Source organism: Schistocerca americana, chromosome 3 (genome assembly GCF_021461395.2).
Source record: "Schistocerca americana isolate TAMUIC-IGC-003095 chromosome 3, iqSchAmer2.1, whole genome shotgun sequence".
NCBI lineage: Eukaryota > Metazoa > Arthropoda > Insecta > Orthoptera > Acrididae > Schistocerca > Schistocerca americana.
This window is the reverse complement of record NC_060121.1, coordinates 890,517,387-890,534,645: the sequence shown is the minus strand read 5'-3', so window position 1 is coordinate 890,534,645 and position 17,259 is coordinate 890,517,387. Positions and strand designations below refer to the sequence as shown.

At 45.2% G+C, this 17,259-nt stretch overlaps 1 protein-coding gene across 1 annotated transcript in view; it reads left to right on the top strand.

Annotated features, from left to right (window-relative positions):
* Window positions 1-17,259, top strand: part of LOC124607415 (chromatin-remodeling complex ATPase chain Iswi) — a 124,842-nt gene that overhangs the window by 21,853 nt on the left and 85,730 nt on the right. The window contains exon 4 of the mRNA XM_047139739.1: window positions 12,002-12,241. Within this exon, the coding sequence (XP_046995695.1) occupies window positions 12,002-12,241 (240 nt within the window). The remainder of the gene's footprint in view (window positions 1-12,001; window positions 12,242-17,259) is intronic.

Below are 17,259 nucleotides of genomic sequence, written 5' to 3'. Positions count from 1 at the left end.
TAATTGTAGTACCAAGCATCCCACACTAGACGTTACCTCTCCATTAACGCTGATGTTCCACCTGTCTGAGCCGTCGTGGGTTGTCGCTGGACCAATAATGCATATTCCTTGTATTTACCTGTCCTTTGAGAAGGAACATTTATCAGTAAAAAGAACTTTGGAGAAGTAGTTCTTACAATGTACTTTGGTTTTAGGAATGCCAATCTCGTGTTCAAGACATCATGTGCTCACATGTGGATTCATAGCAACAGAAGCGAGAACTCACACAGACGAAGCTGCCGCAGCTTCGTCTGTGTGAGTACTACGACGTTTGTGTTGTGGGTTGAAACTTTCCGTTTCCTGAAGCATCGCAACAAGATGAGAAAACATCTGTTGGGAAGGTGGGTTCTTGTCAGGATATCGCTCTCTGTACAGTTCTGCTGCCTGCGTAGCATTTCGCCTACCTTCAACAACAACAATAAAAGAAACGTTATGTTGATGCAATTTGTAGGAAGGACAGCCTTTACTGTATACCTACTCTACACAACAGTATTTAAAAGGACTAAACAACTGTACTAAATGTACCCGTACATAAGAAAACAGTATTGCAATTACTGTTCTGCTAACTTACATTCCCCATAGATGAGTAGCATTTCTACCTTCCCTTCATTGGTGTATATTCTACTCACACAACTCTTCAACTGATGATGGGTGATGGAATGACGGGTGTGCATTCTACTTACTTTCACTTTTGTCCTCTGTCAACGTCTGCACGTGGATGTGTTCCATTACCCCAAGTACCTGCCCTAAGCACTGGGAGCATCAATGTCAGTGTTGTGTTATGTAATTAATAACTTTTTATTTCAGTGAATGGTACACTGTGATACATTTTTATATATGTCTTTAGGAGAGGAAATGAATTAATGAATAAAAAATGCAGGGTGCCATTTAAAAAAGTCATATCGCTGTTCATATCTTAGTAAAAAACAAAGCTACAACGAAGGCAGTCATGCTTATTGATGTCCCCATGACGGCTAAAGAACATTTTCTTGAAACATTTTGTAATTTGCATCTGGACAGTCAGTTATTTAGGGTGGTCAAGATAAATGCGACACACTGTATATGGGATGTCTTAGAAAAAACTGTGATGGGCATAGCCAATTGGCACTAGCCATTAGGCAGTATTAGGGTAAAGTTCATCATGTTGCAAAGCCAAAAGGATAATTGTGGGAGATATGGACAGTGAGATGGTGAGGTTGTAGCATCTGACTGCCTCTGTGGTGGAATAAAGCTGATTGATAGTGAGTTGTAAATTTAGTGCCGAGCACTAGTTTTTGATAACTATCTGTTAATGTATTCTGAGACTTGTTTGACATCCCAGAAAATTTACCATGTGCTGGCCCCCACTGCGGGTCCGGGGGTTAGAATAGGCCCGAGGTATTCCTGCCTGACATAAGAGGCGACTAAAAGGAGTCTCACATCTTTCGGCCTTTATGTGACGGTCCCCTATCGGTTTGACCTCTATCTTTCTAAATTTTCCCGAAGAGCAAGCCATTTGGGGAAGGGTGCATCGTGTCCATCATGCATTGAGATCTTTAGCCCACTTTCTCGTTGTCCCACTTATTGTCCATCTCTTGGGCAAGGACACCTTCCTGGGTGCATTTTCCACCATGCACTATGTAGAGCCACTTGCACAGACAATAACCATGGACTTCTTAGCACCTCATATCCAGCACGGTAGCCAGTCGGTTGTGGTGGGGCCACCATGTACCCTGTTGGTTGTGGCCCTCTGACAAAACTGGGATCACTCTGCTGATGCCTGCGCTGTTAACTTCCCACATATGCCATGGGGTAGATGCCCATCTCCCTAGGGCATCGGGACTCCTGGCAATGGCCATCCTGCCAGGTGGCCCTTGCTGAGGCTAGGTGGCGCCTGTGGGGAGCACCCCTGGTTGGAATGAGTGGCTTCAGGATGGATGACACGCCATGAAGTGTAGTACGTCATCTCTTACTGGTGGTCCACTGCCAGCAGTCTCTTAAGTGGGCAAAGTCTAGCTTCATTGCTAAAAAATATGACGCCAAATCATTCCCCTCCGTTTCCACCCCATGGGAGGAACACCAGGCTAAGGATGGCAATGAAGTTTACTCGCCCCGGTGCCTCGTATGTACAAGAGTTGATCTTCCATGTCCATGAAGCCTCAGTTTTTTGTAGAGCATTTAGAGGACAAGTTTGAGGAGGTTGAGGGCTTGACTGGGTCGGTCTTAATAAAAACAGCATCCTTTGCGCGGTCACAGGCATTACTCGCTTGTGACAAGTTGGGGGATGTTTCAGTTACCATCACACCCCATAAGAGCTTAAATATTGGTCCAGGGTATTATATTCCACCGTGACCTTCTTTTGCAGTCTGACGACAAATTGCGCACCAATTTAGAGCAGCGAGGTGTTCAATTCATCTGGCGCATCCTTTGGGATCCGGGGGTAATCAGGCTGCCACCAGTGTCTTCATCTTGGGCTTCGAAGGTGACACATTGACCGAGAAGGTCAAGGTGATGGTGTACCGCTGTGACGTCAAGCCAATATATCCCTCCCCTGATACAGTGCTTTAAGTGCTGGAAATTCGGTCATTTGTCTTCCCACTGTACTTCCAGTGTCACATTTCGAGATTGTGGATGTCCATCGTATTCCAATACTCCATGTGCCCCACCTCCCATCTGTGTCAACTGCAGAGAGCATCATTCAACTTGCTTGCCACACTGCAGGATTTTGCAGAAAGAGAGGAAAATCATGGAATATAAGACCCTGGACCGACTGACCTACACTGAGGCTATGAGAAAATTTGAGCACCTACATCCTGTGGCTATGACCACCTCTTATGCCGCCGTCATGAGAACAGATGTTGCCCCATCAGTTCCTCGCCTTCCTGTCAACTCTCAGAACCAGAAGACTACACCTGCCCCCTTGATGGTGAGGGGCACTTCCCTCCCTGTTGCTCTCGCACCACCTCCTTCTGGCCTTCTGGAGCAACACCGCCCTCCCCCCCCCCCCCCTCCTCCTCCCGTCCCCCCCCCCCAAAAACCATCCTGAATATCAGTCCTCACTTCTGAGTCGGAGACGCATAAGTCTTCTTCAGCTCCTCTCACTACAAAGGGTTCCCTTGGGTCACTCCCTTCCTTCCCAGGTTTCTGCTAGTGGGAAAGTTGACACCCGCCAGTGGCTGAAGAGCCCAAAAGCAGCTGGTCATAGGGCTTCACATCCTCAGTCCCGGAGACTGAATCAAAGACCTCCCAGCCAGGGAAACCCAAAGAGCAGCGAGAGATATCCAGAAAGAAGATCCACAAGACCAAGGGAATTGCGGTGGCACCCACACCACCGCTACCTACAAGCTCTGCGCCTGCAGATGAGGTGGAGATTCTGGCATCCACTGAGGAACTAGATCTCTCCAGACCCTCAGAAATAATGGATGTAGACTGCTGACGCAAAAAGTCGGTGGCAACAGGTGACCCTGAGGGGTAAACTGCCTTATTGAATGTTCCATGCCTTATCAGTCTTACGATGATGTCATCCTCCTGTGGAATTGTGGCAGTTTTTTCCACCGCCTGGCTGAGCTACAGCAACTGTTATGCTTTACACCTGCTTTCTGCATTCCCTCCAGGAATACTGGTTCCCAGCAATGCGGACCCCTGCCCTCCACGGGTATAAGGAATACTACAGCAACCGTAGCAACTATAATAGAGTATCAGGTGTAGTTTGTGTTTGTGTCCTAAATTCAGTCTGTAGTGAAACTGTGCCCCTTCAAACCCCTCTGGCAGAATAAGGATGACACAGGAAATAACTGTCTGCAACATATATTTTCCTCCAGATAGTGCAGTATCCCTGACTGTATTAACTGCACTGATTGATCAACTCCCTAAACCTTTCCTACTTTTGGGAGATTTTAACCCTCATAACCCCTTGTTGGGTCGCACTGTGCTTACTGGCCGAGGCAGAGACGTCGAAACTTCACTGTCTCAGTTCGATCTCTGCCTCTTACATACTGGGACCGATACACATTTCAGTGTGGCTCATGGTAGTTACTCGGCCATTGATTTATCAATTTGCAGCCCATGACTTCTCCCATCTATCCACTGGAGAGCACATGACGACCTGTGTGGTAGTGACCACTTCCTCATCTTCCTGTCACTGGCCCAGCGTCAGGCCAGATGGGCTTTAAACAAGGTAGCCTGGGAAACTTTCACCTCTGTGGTCACCATTAAATTTGCTCCACACAGTGACATTGGTGTGATGATTGAGCATGTGACTACAACAATCATTTCTGTGGCAGAAAACACGATCCCTCACTCTTTAGGGTGCCCTCGGCGAACAGCAGTCCCTTGGTGGTCGCCGGAAGTCACTGAAGCAATTAAGGAGCTTTGGCAAGCTCTACAGCAGCATAAGTGGCACCCTTCCCTGGAACATCTCATAGCATTTAAACGTCTCCTCCGTGCCATCGTTTGCCAGCTTATAAAATGATGGAAGCAGGAGTGTTGGGAGAGAGATGTCTTGACCATTGGGTGCCATACGCCACCTTCCCAAGCCTAGGCAAAGATCAAATGTGTTTTCGGGTACCATACCCCAACAGGTATTCCTGGTGTTAACATAAATTGCATGTTATCTACCAACACAAATGCAATTGCCGAGACCTTTGCTGAGCACTATGCTCGACCCTCTGCGTGGGAGAACCACCCCCATCCTTTAGCAACCCTGAGCAACACCAACTGGGGTGCAGATCGCTCTACACTGCTGCAGCTCTACAGAGCCCTTGTTCAGTCCTGCCTTGACTATGGGAGTCTGGTTTATGGTTCGACGGCACCCTCAGTGTTGCATTTACTGGACTCAGTGCACCACTGTGGCGTTCGCCTAGCAACAGGAGCTTTTGGTCGAGTCCGGTGACAAGTGTCCTTGTGGAGGCCAGAGTCCCTCCATTGCAGGTTAGGTGTGCACACAGTCGTAGTTCTCCTGCGCATCTGAATCACCATCTCCTTTTCCCAGCCATGGCGGTTCATCTCCCGCATCAGCTTCCAATTGCAGTTCGTGTCCGATCCCTTCCTTCCGAATTGGAGTCCTTGCCTTTACCACCTGTACTTGAGGTCCATTCACATACACCTCCATGGTGTACGCCTAGGCTGCGGCTTTGCCTGGACCTTTCACATGGCCCTAAGGACTCAGTTAACTCCGTGGCTCTCTGCTACCACTTCCTCTCGATTCTTGACATAAACTGAGGACATGAAGTGGTGTACACCGACAGGACGATGGCTGATGCTCATGTTGGCTTTGTGTATGTCCATGGAGGACATATTGAACAGCATTCCTTGCCTGCTGGCTGCAGTTTTTTTCACTTCCGAGCTGGTGGCTATGTCTCGTGCTCTTGAGCGCATTCGTTCATGCCCTGGGGCGTCATTTCTTGTGTGTACTGACACCTTGAGCAGCCTACAAGCTATCAACCAGTGCTAGCCTCGTCATCCTTTCATCTTTTGGTAGCATCCATCCAGGAGTCCATCTATGCCCTGGAACAGTCCAGTCGTCCAGTGGTGTTTGTCTGGATTCCAGGTCACGTCGGAATCCCAGGCAATGAACTTGCCGACAGGTTGGCCAAACAGGCTACCCGGAAACCGCTTATGGAGATCGGCTTCTCTGCAACTGACCTGCGTTGAGTACTACGCCACAAGGTTTTGCGGCTTTGGGAGGCGATATGGCATAACCTCGGTACGCACAACAAACTGCGTGATCTTAAGAAGACTACGAATGTGTGGCAGTCCTCCATGCGAGCCTCTCGCAGGGACTCTGTGGTTCTCTGCTGGCTCCGCATTGGCCACACTTGGATGACACATGGCTACCTTCTGCGCCGTGATGACCCACCTCAATGTTGGTGCGGCACTCGGCTGGTAGTTGCCTGTATCTTGTGAGCTGTCCTCCTTTGGCTGCCCTGTGACGGAATCTTCAATTACCGGACTCGTTGCCATTAATTTTAATTGACAACACCTCATTGGCTAATTTAGTTTTATACGTGACTGTGGGTTTTATCATCCTGTATAAATTTTTAACGCATGTCCTTTGTCCCTTTGTGTTCTCCACTCTAATGCTTGTAGGGTGGATGTTTTAATGTGTCACTGAGTGGTTGGCTTTTCCTTTTTATTCTTGTGGTCGGTGAGCCACAGTCATCCGCTCTCTTGTTTTTACCTCTTCTACCTGTTTCTTGCTTCTTTCTGTGGTTTTCTTTTCCTGTTTTCCATAGAAGTGTTGGTTCTTCCTTTCTCCTGTTATTGTGCTGTATGTCACCTTTCTTTTCTTCTTTCCCTTGTGTAATTTTACCAGGAACAAGGGTCCGATGACCTCGCAGTTTTGTCTCCCCTACCCCCCACCCCCCTTTTCTTTTAAACCAACCATGTGGTGGTATCTACACAATAGAATGAGTCAGTGGCCAAAGTTTTCCTTTGATTTGGATAATTGCATTGAGGGGGTATGTTTATGAAAGATGGCGACCAGCACACAGTTTAAATCCAACAAAGAAGTTGAAGTTTCTTTTGTGTTTGTGACACTCAACTCTTGTTTGAGTGTGAAAGTTTAACAGATTGTGGGTCAGAAATCAAACCCACATATACTTAGAGACATTTATTTTACTTGGGTTAACTTCGGAAAAACAAGACAAAAACAAAGAATAAACATCAGACCAGAGAAATCAGCTACTCGTCCAAAGAACAAACAATGCACTTCACTGGTTGGTCTCTTGTTCCCACACAGCCCCCTCCTTAAAGTGCAGAGCACCTGGGATGTAGGGGTACTTGAATTTGACTTGTCATCCAGCACTTGTATGTACAACCAGTTGATGTGTCGGTGTGAGCGCAGATGTGACTGGTTGTTGTATAGTCCTTTGGCATCTTGATAACATCTCTTCAGTTAAACTGGGTGTAGGCGTGCCTGACCCTTGATCATCATGAACCGGAGGATGCTTTCGTGCTTCAGCAATGGTAAGGTCCATGCTGGTTTCACTCTTTCAATGGACATCCTGACAATTTTTTCCATTTTGCAAGATGTCTATAGTATGGGCACTACGTCGCAGTACTTGGTACGGCTTAGTATAAGGAGGTTGTAGGGGAGCCCGCACGGCGTCTATGCATAACATGACGTGCGAGCAGTCCACCAAGGCTTAGTGCACGAAGACAGGATATTCACCATGGAGGGCTACCGGTTACCAGCAGTGGCAGCTCCATTTGTGGTTGTAGTGGTGCCGCTATGAGATAGTCTGCAGAAATTCACAATGGTTCCCCACAAACAATCTCCGCCACTGATGCGCCCATATCCACTTTATATGCAGTCCTTAAACCTAGAAGTACTAGTGGTAGCGCCTCTGTTCAGCTCTCGTGGTGACACATGAGGGCCGCCTTCAGTGTTCTGTGTCACATTTTCACCATCCTGTTGCTTGCCGGGTGATAACTGGTTGTGTGATGACGCTGGAATCCACACAGTCTAACCAGTTCATTGAACAGATTAGGCTCGAATTGTTGACCCTGATCCATTGTAATATGTAGGGGGCATTCAAAACGTGCTAACCAATGTGCAACAAATGCCTTTGCTATTGTCTTGGCTGCTATATCTGTCACTGGTATAGCTTCTGCCCATCTTGTGCATCTGTCTACTGTTGTGAGCAAGTATTTATAACCTGCTGAGCCCAGGTGAACATGACCAAACCTTGCTGGCAAACCTGCAAAATTTCCGACCTCTGCACGAACATGTTGTCCTACTTTACACAAAGGCATTGAAGGCACAAACGACTCCCAATTCTGACATCCTTTTGCAACTGGGTGTGCTAACTTGTAGACACTTTAAAAGCCATTTTGTGGAATCGCTATTGAATGTATGGCAGTGGTCTCTGTTGTGATATGTCATACCATATTTTGGTGTCACTTCCTTGCACTTCTATTTGTTGAAGCCGCAATCCTTTGTGTCGATCTGTTAGTAAGTCTTGCAACTGTTGATCTCTCTCTTGTGCTGTGGCAAGGTCGTCGTAATGTAAGATGCTGACTAAGCTGCATACTCAAGAAAAATAATCAGCGACTGTGTTTTCTGCGCCACTAATATGCTGTATGTCCGTTGTGATTTGGCTGACGAACGCTATGTGTTGATACTGCTGTGGCAAACATTTGTTGCTGGTGTTGTGGAATGCTGACACTGTGGTTTATGATGTGTGCAAATTTTCACTGTTCGGGCTTCAATGTAAGGCCAAAAATGTCTCACACTCTCATATATCACCAGTAACTCCCTATCATAAGCACTCCATTTTGTCTGTCTGTGCAGTAGCTTCTTTGAAAAAAAAACTCAAAGGCTGCCAATGTCCATTCACTTCTTGAGGTAGTGCTGCTCCAATTGCAACCTGGCTGGCATCGACCACAACATTCAGTGGTGCGCCTGGGACAGGGTGGGCCAGCAACATTGTGTCTTCAAGGCTGGTTTGTAATTGACTGAAAGCATTATTCATTTCCGGTGCCCATTGTGTTGCTGAAAGCATTACTCATTTCTGGTGTCCATTGTAATACTCTCATGCCCTTGGCATTCTTACCCGCAAGTGTGGCTGTTAGTGGTACCTGGGTGGCAGCTGGTACCGGCAAATGATGGCGGTAAAAATTTACTGTGCCTAAAAACCATCTAAGTTGCTTATAGTCCGTTGGCTTTGGTACATTACACAGTGTATCAATCTTTTCAGGCAAAGGTCGGATCCCATTGGCCGAGACTCTGTGGCCTAGGAAAGTTACCTCGCTTTTGCGTATGATGGACTTGTCTTCATTTAGCACCACTCCGTAGTTACACAACCTCTGTTGTACTTCACATATATGCTTGTTGTGAACTTGTGCATCAGCTGAAATGTTAATATGCCATCTAAATAGGCAAAGCAGAATGGCAAGCCTTGTAACACTTCGTCAATGAATCTCTGCCAGGGTTGAACTGCATTTTTAAGACCAAATGGCATAAACAAAAACTCAAATGGGCTGAAAGTTGTAATAACTGCTGTCTTCGCAACATCGGTATGCACCACTGGGATTTGATTGTAAGCTTTCTGGCAATCCAGCACTGAGAAAACTTTTGCACCGGACAGAGAATAGGTATATTCTTGGATATTAGGTATTGGGTACTTATCTGGGACTGTTCTTGCATTCAGTCTACAGTAATCGCAACAGGGGCACCATGTGCCATCCTTTTTGTGCACTAAGTGTAACGGTGTCGCCCATGGGCTGTCTAACCTTTGTATGACACCAGCACAGAGCATATCCTCAAACATCACTTTAGTTTCAGCTAACCATTCTGGAGCTGTTCTACGGACATGTTGTGAAACCAGTGGACCTGGTGTCAGGCGTATATAATGCACTGTATTATGCTGAACACTGCTTGGCTGCACCAATGTATGCCGGATTGACTGTTTATTACTCCTCTTATATTGTCCACAGAACCTCTCTGAATTACCTTTACCCTGTCACATTGTGCCCCACTTGTAAGGCAGCCATTTGCCTAGTTTACAGCCAGTGCAAACTGCGACAGAAAATCAGCACCTAATATGGGTTGCGTAATGTCTGCCACCATGAAACTCCAGTTGTATGGGTCTATCGACATATCTTTGCACCCATACATTTTCATGCTGGAGTTGTTTACGCCTAACAACTGTAAGGGCTCCTGCATTGTTGTCTTATCTGTGCCCGTGACTGGAATGGTGCTGACCTCTGAACCAGTGTCTATTAAAACTCTTAAGCATGAAATCTTATCAATCATGTGCAACTGGTGCAAAGTCATGCCACAACTCATCAAAAAAGTAGTAAGCATACCATCATGGGCCTCACTTTTGCCATGTGTCCATCTGTGTGTTGCTGCAAGTTGACACTTCTTACTTTTGCAGCACCATTTGTGAGTGTTGCAGCCCGTGGTGCCTAATTCGAACTGCCTTGCCATTTGGGTATTTACATGGTTTCGTGCACTTTGTCGCACAGGTGCCGAACCGCCTGTGGTACCAGCAAATATCATCGGCAGATCTTGTGTGGTGTCTGACAGCTGTAAATTGGATGAACGAGGCAACCTCATTCTATTATCAGCATCCGTCCGTAACTCCAAGTTCTTTAACTGCTTGACAGTTCATCCCATTATGGTCTGTAACTCTCGAAGTTCCCCAGCAATGTCTCATGATTATCAACAAAATGTGGCGGCACAATTCAGCATCGGCTCTACCAAAAACTGCGATGTGTGTTACTCACCTTCTGTTGTGACACTCTTATTTGTCACTGCTACGCATGTCACAGTGGTTGATTCCAATGTGGCATATGCTCTATCAGTTATTTGCAGGAATTTATCCTATGGTTGTCCTTCATACACTATTGATGTCAACTGTACTTGAGTCGGAAGCTGTTGACACCTGATATGGTGCAGCAACTCATTAGTTATTACGCTACAGTCCACTATTGCTCACAAATTTCTCCAAAATTCTGATGGGTTTCTGTCCACACGTTTCTCCTGGTAAAGCTCTTGTGAAAGCCTCTGCTCGGGTAACTCTGTGCAGCGAGTGATTAGTGAAGTCTTCAGGGCGAGGTATGCTTGTTGATGGGGTGGGTGTAGAATGACATCGGAAACTATCGTTGTTGCTCTCTGGTCCAAGTTGCTAATTGCTAGCGTAAATTGCTCACTGTCCGCCCTTGGTGTAAGAAAATGCTTTCCAAAATTGCAAACCGTATGTCTGGTTGTGAGGACGTAAATGGAGGTGCCCGCAATTGTGAGCGTGGCACAGTTGGCACAAACGAAACTGCAGGCGGAAAATTTTCGGTGTGTGTGCGCTCTCACGAAGCTGTAGTTATCACTGGAGTTTGTGATTTCGTCGTGTCCGTCATGCTGTTGTCTCTCAGCATCGACTGTTGTAAGACTTCAATCTCTTTTTGCAGCTGCAGGATCATGTCAGCAAGGGTTTGTGAAAAATTACATGTGCCTTTCATGTTTAACTGAAGTTATCTGAAGAAAAATTGTTGCAACTTAAACCGGTCTTGTTTTCGGGGTCACCAATTTTGTAGGTGAGAAATCAAACCCACATATGCTTAGAGACATTTATTTTATTTGGATTAATGTCAGAAGTAAAACTGAACAAAACAAAGCATAAACATCAAACCAGAGAAATCAGCTACTCATCCAAAGTCGGTCTCTTGTTCCCACAAGATCATTTGCACGAGAAATGAGTGGGTCAACAGTGACAAACATTTAATATGAAGGAGAAACGTAATTGTGTGTGATTGCCAGTTACAGCACTCCCCAGAGCAAGATGAAGCACCATTAAATGTAGTCAGCACCAAAGGAATGTAAGTTTGCGACTATGAATTGAAGAGTAAACATTGGCAATATAAGTTAAAAATGTTCAACTTTCAGCAATCTTTAAGGAAAGAGAAATTTACTTTCAAGCAACATCACAGAGAAGTTTAATAAATGTACAAGTACCATAATGAGACATTGAAGTAAGAGGTTCAAATCAAACTGTGTTTTCTATTCTCCAGGAATAATGTATGTCTCTTTACTTTTGTTGGTCTAATTTTGATACAATTTTCAATACTCTGACTGAGAGCAAATGTTATTGACATATCTGCTATGTGTTATCTTCTACTTGGCTCAGTTCAGGATTCCTCTGTTTTACAGAATAACATGCAAAGGAAGTAGTGTGTGTATGTATGAGAAAAACCAAATACAATTCTTTTCTTAGATTTGGAGAATGTTATAGATAAACTAGTTTCAGTGAACAAAATAAGAAACTAGAAGGATTGTGGTAAACAGTGCTGTCACTTGCCCTTCATGTGGCTTGTACAAAGTAAAAAAAGTATTTATATTAATTTATTTATTTCTCTCATGGAAGAGCTGTTCAAAAATTGTTAAGAGGTTCAGTTATTTCTCAATATTGATTTAATTGTAAGCAAATTTCTCAATTGAGTGAATGTAAATTCATCAATGAGTGTTGTTTCTTGTGTCTGACAGTCATCGGCATCGGAAAACTGAGCAGGAAGAAGATGAAGAGCTTCTTGCAGAGACAAATTCAAATCGAAAGACCATAATATCGTTTGACCAATCACCACATTACATCAAGAATGGGGAGATGAGAGATTACCAAGTGCGTGGTCTAAATTGGATGATATCTCTTTATGAAAATGGTATTAATGGGATTCTCGCCGATGAAATGGGCTTAGGAAAAACTTTACAGACAATATCGTTGCTTGGGTGAGTAAAACTGTGATTCTTTATTTACGTGTGAGATTTTACTTATCAAATTTTTGAAAACATTTTATCTGATTTGGTAGTAATTGTGATATACTTCACAAATGAACAATGCAGGAAAAGATAGTTTGCTGTTTGCCATGAAAAAGACACGTTAAGTTGCATACAGGCACAATTAAGAATCACTTACATAAAGCTTTCTGCCACAGCCTTCATAATCAAAAGAGATATACACACCATTTATACACAAGAAAGCACACCTCGTGCACACAACTGCCATCTCCAGAATCTCGGGCTGGAATGCAGCTATCACGTGGGATACAAGCAGCAATTTTGAGGGTACAGGGAAGGGGAAGGGATAATAGTGTTCTGGTGAGGAGAGAGATGAACACTTTCCGGTGGGATGTGCTGGGACTAGAATGGCAACAGACACAGCATCTGTGGCAGGGAGGTGAGGAGGAAAAAAAAGAATGAAAAAGGAGAGGAGAAAGATTGGCGGGTGCATTGGCAGAGGTGGGAGACAAGAATGGGAATTAGGTGACAGGGTAGAAGGGGGGAAACTGTTGGGTGGAGGGACAGTATGTTGTTATAGATTGAATATAATGCGTGTTGCAAAAAGACTGTGTGGACAATGGGCCTATTTTACACCATATTTTAGTTCTACTTGACGAAGCTTTGTTGAGTGTATTTATATGTTTTGACAATGCCATTACAGCTTTATCACATTAGGATATGGTGTATAACAGATCTGAAGATGGTCATTACTGACTGAAACCAGTCATCGTCGAAGGACTTTATATTGTGATAAAAGTCTGCAATTAAAAAAAATGACAGTACCTGGATCACTGTTTGTATTCATGACTATGTTGAGGCCGGGATAATTACAGGATGGGGGAAGGTGTTGTAAGGATAACTCCCATCTGTGCAGTTCAGAAAAGCTAGTGATTGAGAGGAGGATCCAGATGGCTCAAGTAGTGAAGCAGCCACAGAATTCAAGCATGTTATGTTCAACTGTGTGTTGTGCCACAGGGTGGTCTACTTTGCTCTTGGCCACAGTTTGGCGGTGACTGTTCATCCTGGTGCACAGGTGATTGGTAGTCATACCAATATAAAAAGGTGTGCAATGATTGCAGCAGAGCTGGTAAATGACAGGGCTGCTTCCACTGGTGGCATGTTCCCTGATGGGTTAGGATTAACTGTGCGGACCATGCACCTGGGTCTTCTATAGGGATATGATCCTTGTTACAAGGGACTGGGATTGGGAGTGGCATAGGGATGGTCTAGGATGTTGTATTGGTTGGGTGGGTGATGGAACACCCCTACAGGAGGAGTGGTAAGTATCTCTGGTAGGATGTCCCTCATTTCAGGACTTGATAGGTAATCAAAGTCCTGGCGAAGGGTATGGTTCAGTTGTTCCAGTCCAGGGTATAAGAGAATGGCATGGGAGTTCCAGTCCAGGGTATAAGAGAATGGCATGGGAGATCCGTTTGCATACTAGATATAGTGGATAGTGGCTGTCTGTGAAGGCCTTGGTCAGACATTCAGCATACTGTGCAAGGGAGTTCTTGTCACTGCGGATACAATGTCCATGGGTGACCAGGCTGTATGGAAGAGATTTTTTGGTATGAAAGGGGCAACACCTGTCGAAATGCAGGTACTGTTGGTGGTTGTGTGTAATGTGAACAGAGGTAAGGACGGAACCATTAGAGAGGAGGTGGTCAACATTAGAAAGATAGCCTGCTGGGTTGAGGAAGACCACATGAAACTGATGGGAGGTGTTAAAGTCGTGAAGGAATGAAGATAGGGTGTCTTGGCCCTGAGTCCAAATCTTGAGGATATAATCAGTGAACCTAAACCAGGCTAGCAGTTCGGCATTTTGGGAGGCCTTTAGGTGGTCAATAAACACGTTGGCATAGGAGGGTGCCATACAGGTGCACATGGCTGTGCCACAGATCTGTTTGTGTACTTTCCCCTCAAAGGAGAAGTAATTGTGGGTTAGGAAAAGTTAGTAAGATGTATGAGGTATTAGGCAGTGGGTGTGAAGGATGTTGGGAAAGATAGTGTTCAATAGCGGTAAGACCATGGGTGTGAGGGATATAGACATACAGGCAAGTGGCATCAACAATGAGAATAGGGATACAGGAGGTAAGGGGGTGGGGGTGGTGGAGATGCAGTGATGGAAGTGGTTGGTGTCTGATGTGGGAGGCTAGATTACAGGCAATTGGTTGGAGGTGTTGGTCCATGAGGGCACAATAATCAGCCGCAATGGGCCTCCAGGATTGTTGGGTTTGTGGATTTTGAGGGTGTGCAGGGTATCGTTAGAGTGAGGAGGGAAATGTATTCAAGGGAGAGGTTCTGAGAGGAAGGCTTTAAGCGGGGATTGGAGGTTATGATGGACTTCTGGTATGGGGTCACTCTATCAGAGTTTATAGGTGGAGGGGTCAGGTAATTGGTGGAGGTCTTCTGCCAGGTAGTCACTGCGATTCATAGCAACAGTAGTGGAACCTATGAACCTTTGTCCGCAGGCAGGACGATTAAATCAGGATTTGTTTTGGGGCTGTGTATGACTATTCTTTCTTGTACTGAAAGGTTGGTTTTGTGAGGAAAGTACCTTGGGAGGTATGGTGAGTTGGAGGTAACAAATTCCTGGAAGGTGACCACTGGGTGGTAATGTGAGAGGATCACAGTTGGATGGTTGTATGAACTGGTAGAGTCAGGATTCAGTGTTGCAATTCAGATGGTTTTGGTTGGAGTGCTTCCATTACAGGGATCAGGAGGAGGAGGAGGAGGGTAGATCTATTATGGTTAAATCTGGGTGTAGGCCTGAAGGTGGAGCCTTTGGATGGGAGTGAATCTTCTATGGAGCTGAGAGTTTTCATGGAAAGGTTAACAACAGAGTTAAGGGAATGCTTGGGCCCTGGATTTGGTGGAGAGTTGGTAGGGAGTTTTGGGGGATGTGGGAAGTTGAAAAGGTTAGCTAGGCAGGGTTTAGGTGCAGTGAGAGGTGGACGAGGAAAAACACTGTGGGTAGGGTAAGGGTTTGGATAGTGGTGCCCCAAAGTTGCAGTAGGATATCAACACATTGGATAACTTATGGGGATGATGTCTGGAATGCTCCTCCAAGTGCTGGAGAGCAAGCACTTCAATTTCAGAGATGTGCTGTATGGAGTAGGGATTGCAGAGTAGTAGTATGTTGTGGAGGAAGCAGAGGTGGTTCTACAATGCATGTACCATGGAGGTGTGTTTTTGCAGTACCAGGTTTGTGAAGGCCAGGGACTGGCAGAATCTGAAAAGGTGTAGGTCAATGTGAAAGGAAGGGTGGGATACAGAGAAAGAAGTCTTTATGGTTAAGCTGTTAGGGAAATTCCATGGTTTAGGCAGCATTTGAGAAATAGAATATGAGACTGGGTTTTAGCCAGGGAAAGAAATACTTTTCTGAATTGGTTCAAAAAGATGGAACAGGGGCTGGAATAGTGTAAATAAACCGGGAATGGGCAAAATAGGTGTTGATGGTTGTGAGAGGATCTGAATGGGGGGGGGGGGGGGGGCAAAAGACATGCACACACATACAGCTACACATAAATATGCAAAGACATGTAAAAATATGCAAAAATGCATAAAAGCACTTAAAAATACGCACAAATACATTAAAAGCGTACAGAAACATAGGAGAAAAAAATTATGAGATATGAAAGTGTGCCTCTCACATCAAAGACACCAACCACTTCCTTCACCAACTTTTCACCATCTCCACTGTACTTGTCACTGTTGACACCACGTCCCTACTTAAAAACTGATTGCCAGTGTTGTGTACGTAGTTCCGCATAGTCAGCGCATACACAACTTTCCCAGTTGAGCGCGCCCCGCTAAGCACAACAGCGCAGCGCTTGTCCGTCTCCGCACTACGAGATTGTGCTGTCTTAGAGACGGACCAAATTCTGATTCCGCCGATCCACGTATTAGTATGTAACGCAGCCAATTGCTGCTAATGTAGAACCTTTTCTCCTCGCGGATCACACTTGGGCTGTGATACCTGAACAGGCGAGGTATTATAACGAGTGTACAGACCTCCGATTAGTTAGTCTGCATTAGTCTATAGTCAAGTTTCAGTCTGCACCTAATAAGATTACCATATTACTGTACATAGCCATGAAGATAAATGTTTAGACACTTGTCAAGTATCAGAGATATGTGAGAATAAGATTAACGTACCAAGACCAAAGGAACTTCAGAATGTCAATTGTAAATAGCATCCAGAACCAAGTTAAGTTATTTTTATGCTTGTTAGTATTTTAATAAATGTGTGTGAAAATTAATCAAGTTCTGTTTAAAGTCGGTCACCATCAATCTGCTAATCTAAGCGTGCAAGTGGCATTTCTATCGACTAACCTAATGGCGGAAGATAAACACGCCACGATAAGACCACGAGACATATTGCTGACACTCACCTACTTCATTAGAGTGACAAGTCAAATAATCTGATGATGTGTGTACCGAAGGTCTTACAGTACGCACACCACAACCAACCTGTTTATGGGCCATCTAGAGGAGACCATACTAGCCTCCTAAAACACCAAACCCCTTGTCTGGTTTAGGTTCACTGATGGTATTTCGTGATTTGGACTCAGAACCAAGACACACTATCTTTGTTCCTTCACAACCTCAACACCTTTTCTTCCATCCGCTTCATGTCATCCTTCCTAAATGTTGACCTCCTCCTCTGTGATGGCTCCATCCTCACCTCTGTCCACATTAAACACCAACCACCAACAGTACATGCATTTCAACAGCTGTCATCCCTTTCACACCAAAAAATCTCTCCCGTACAACCTGGTCACCTGGGGACAGTGTACCTGCAGTGACAAGAACTCTTTTGCTCAGTATGTCGAGGGTCTGACCAAGGCCTTCACAGGCAGGCACTGTCCTCCAGACCTAGTTCACAAATAGATCTCCCATGCCATTTCCCCTCAAACCCCCACTCCTCCCAACACCCCAAGAACCAGCCACAAAGAAGTGTCCCC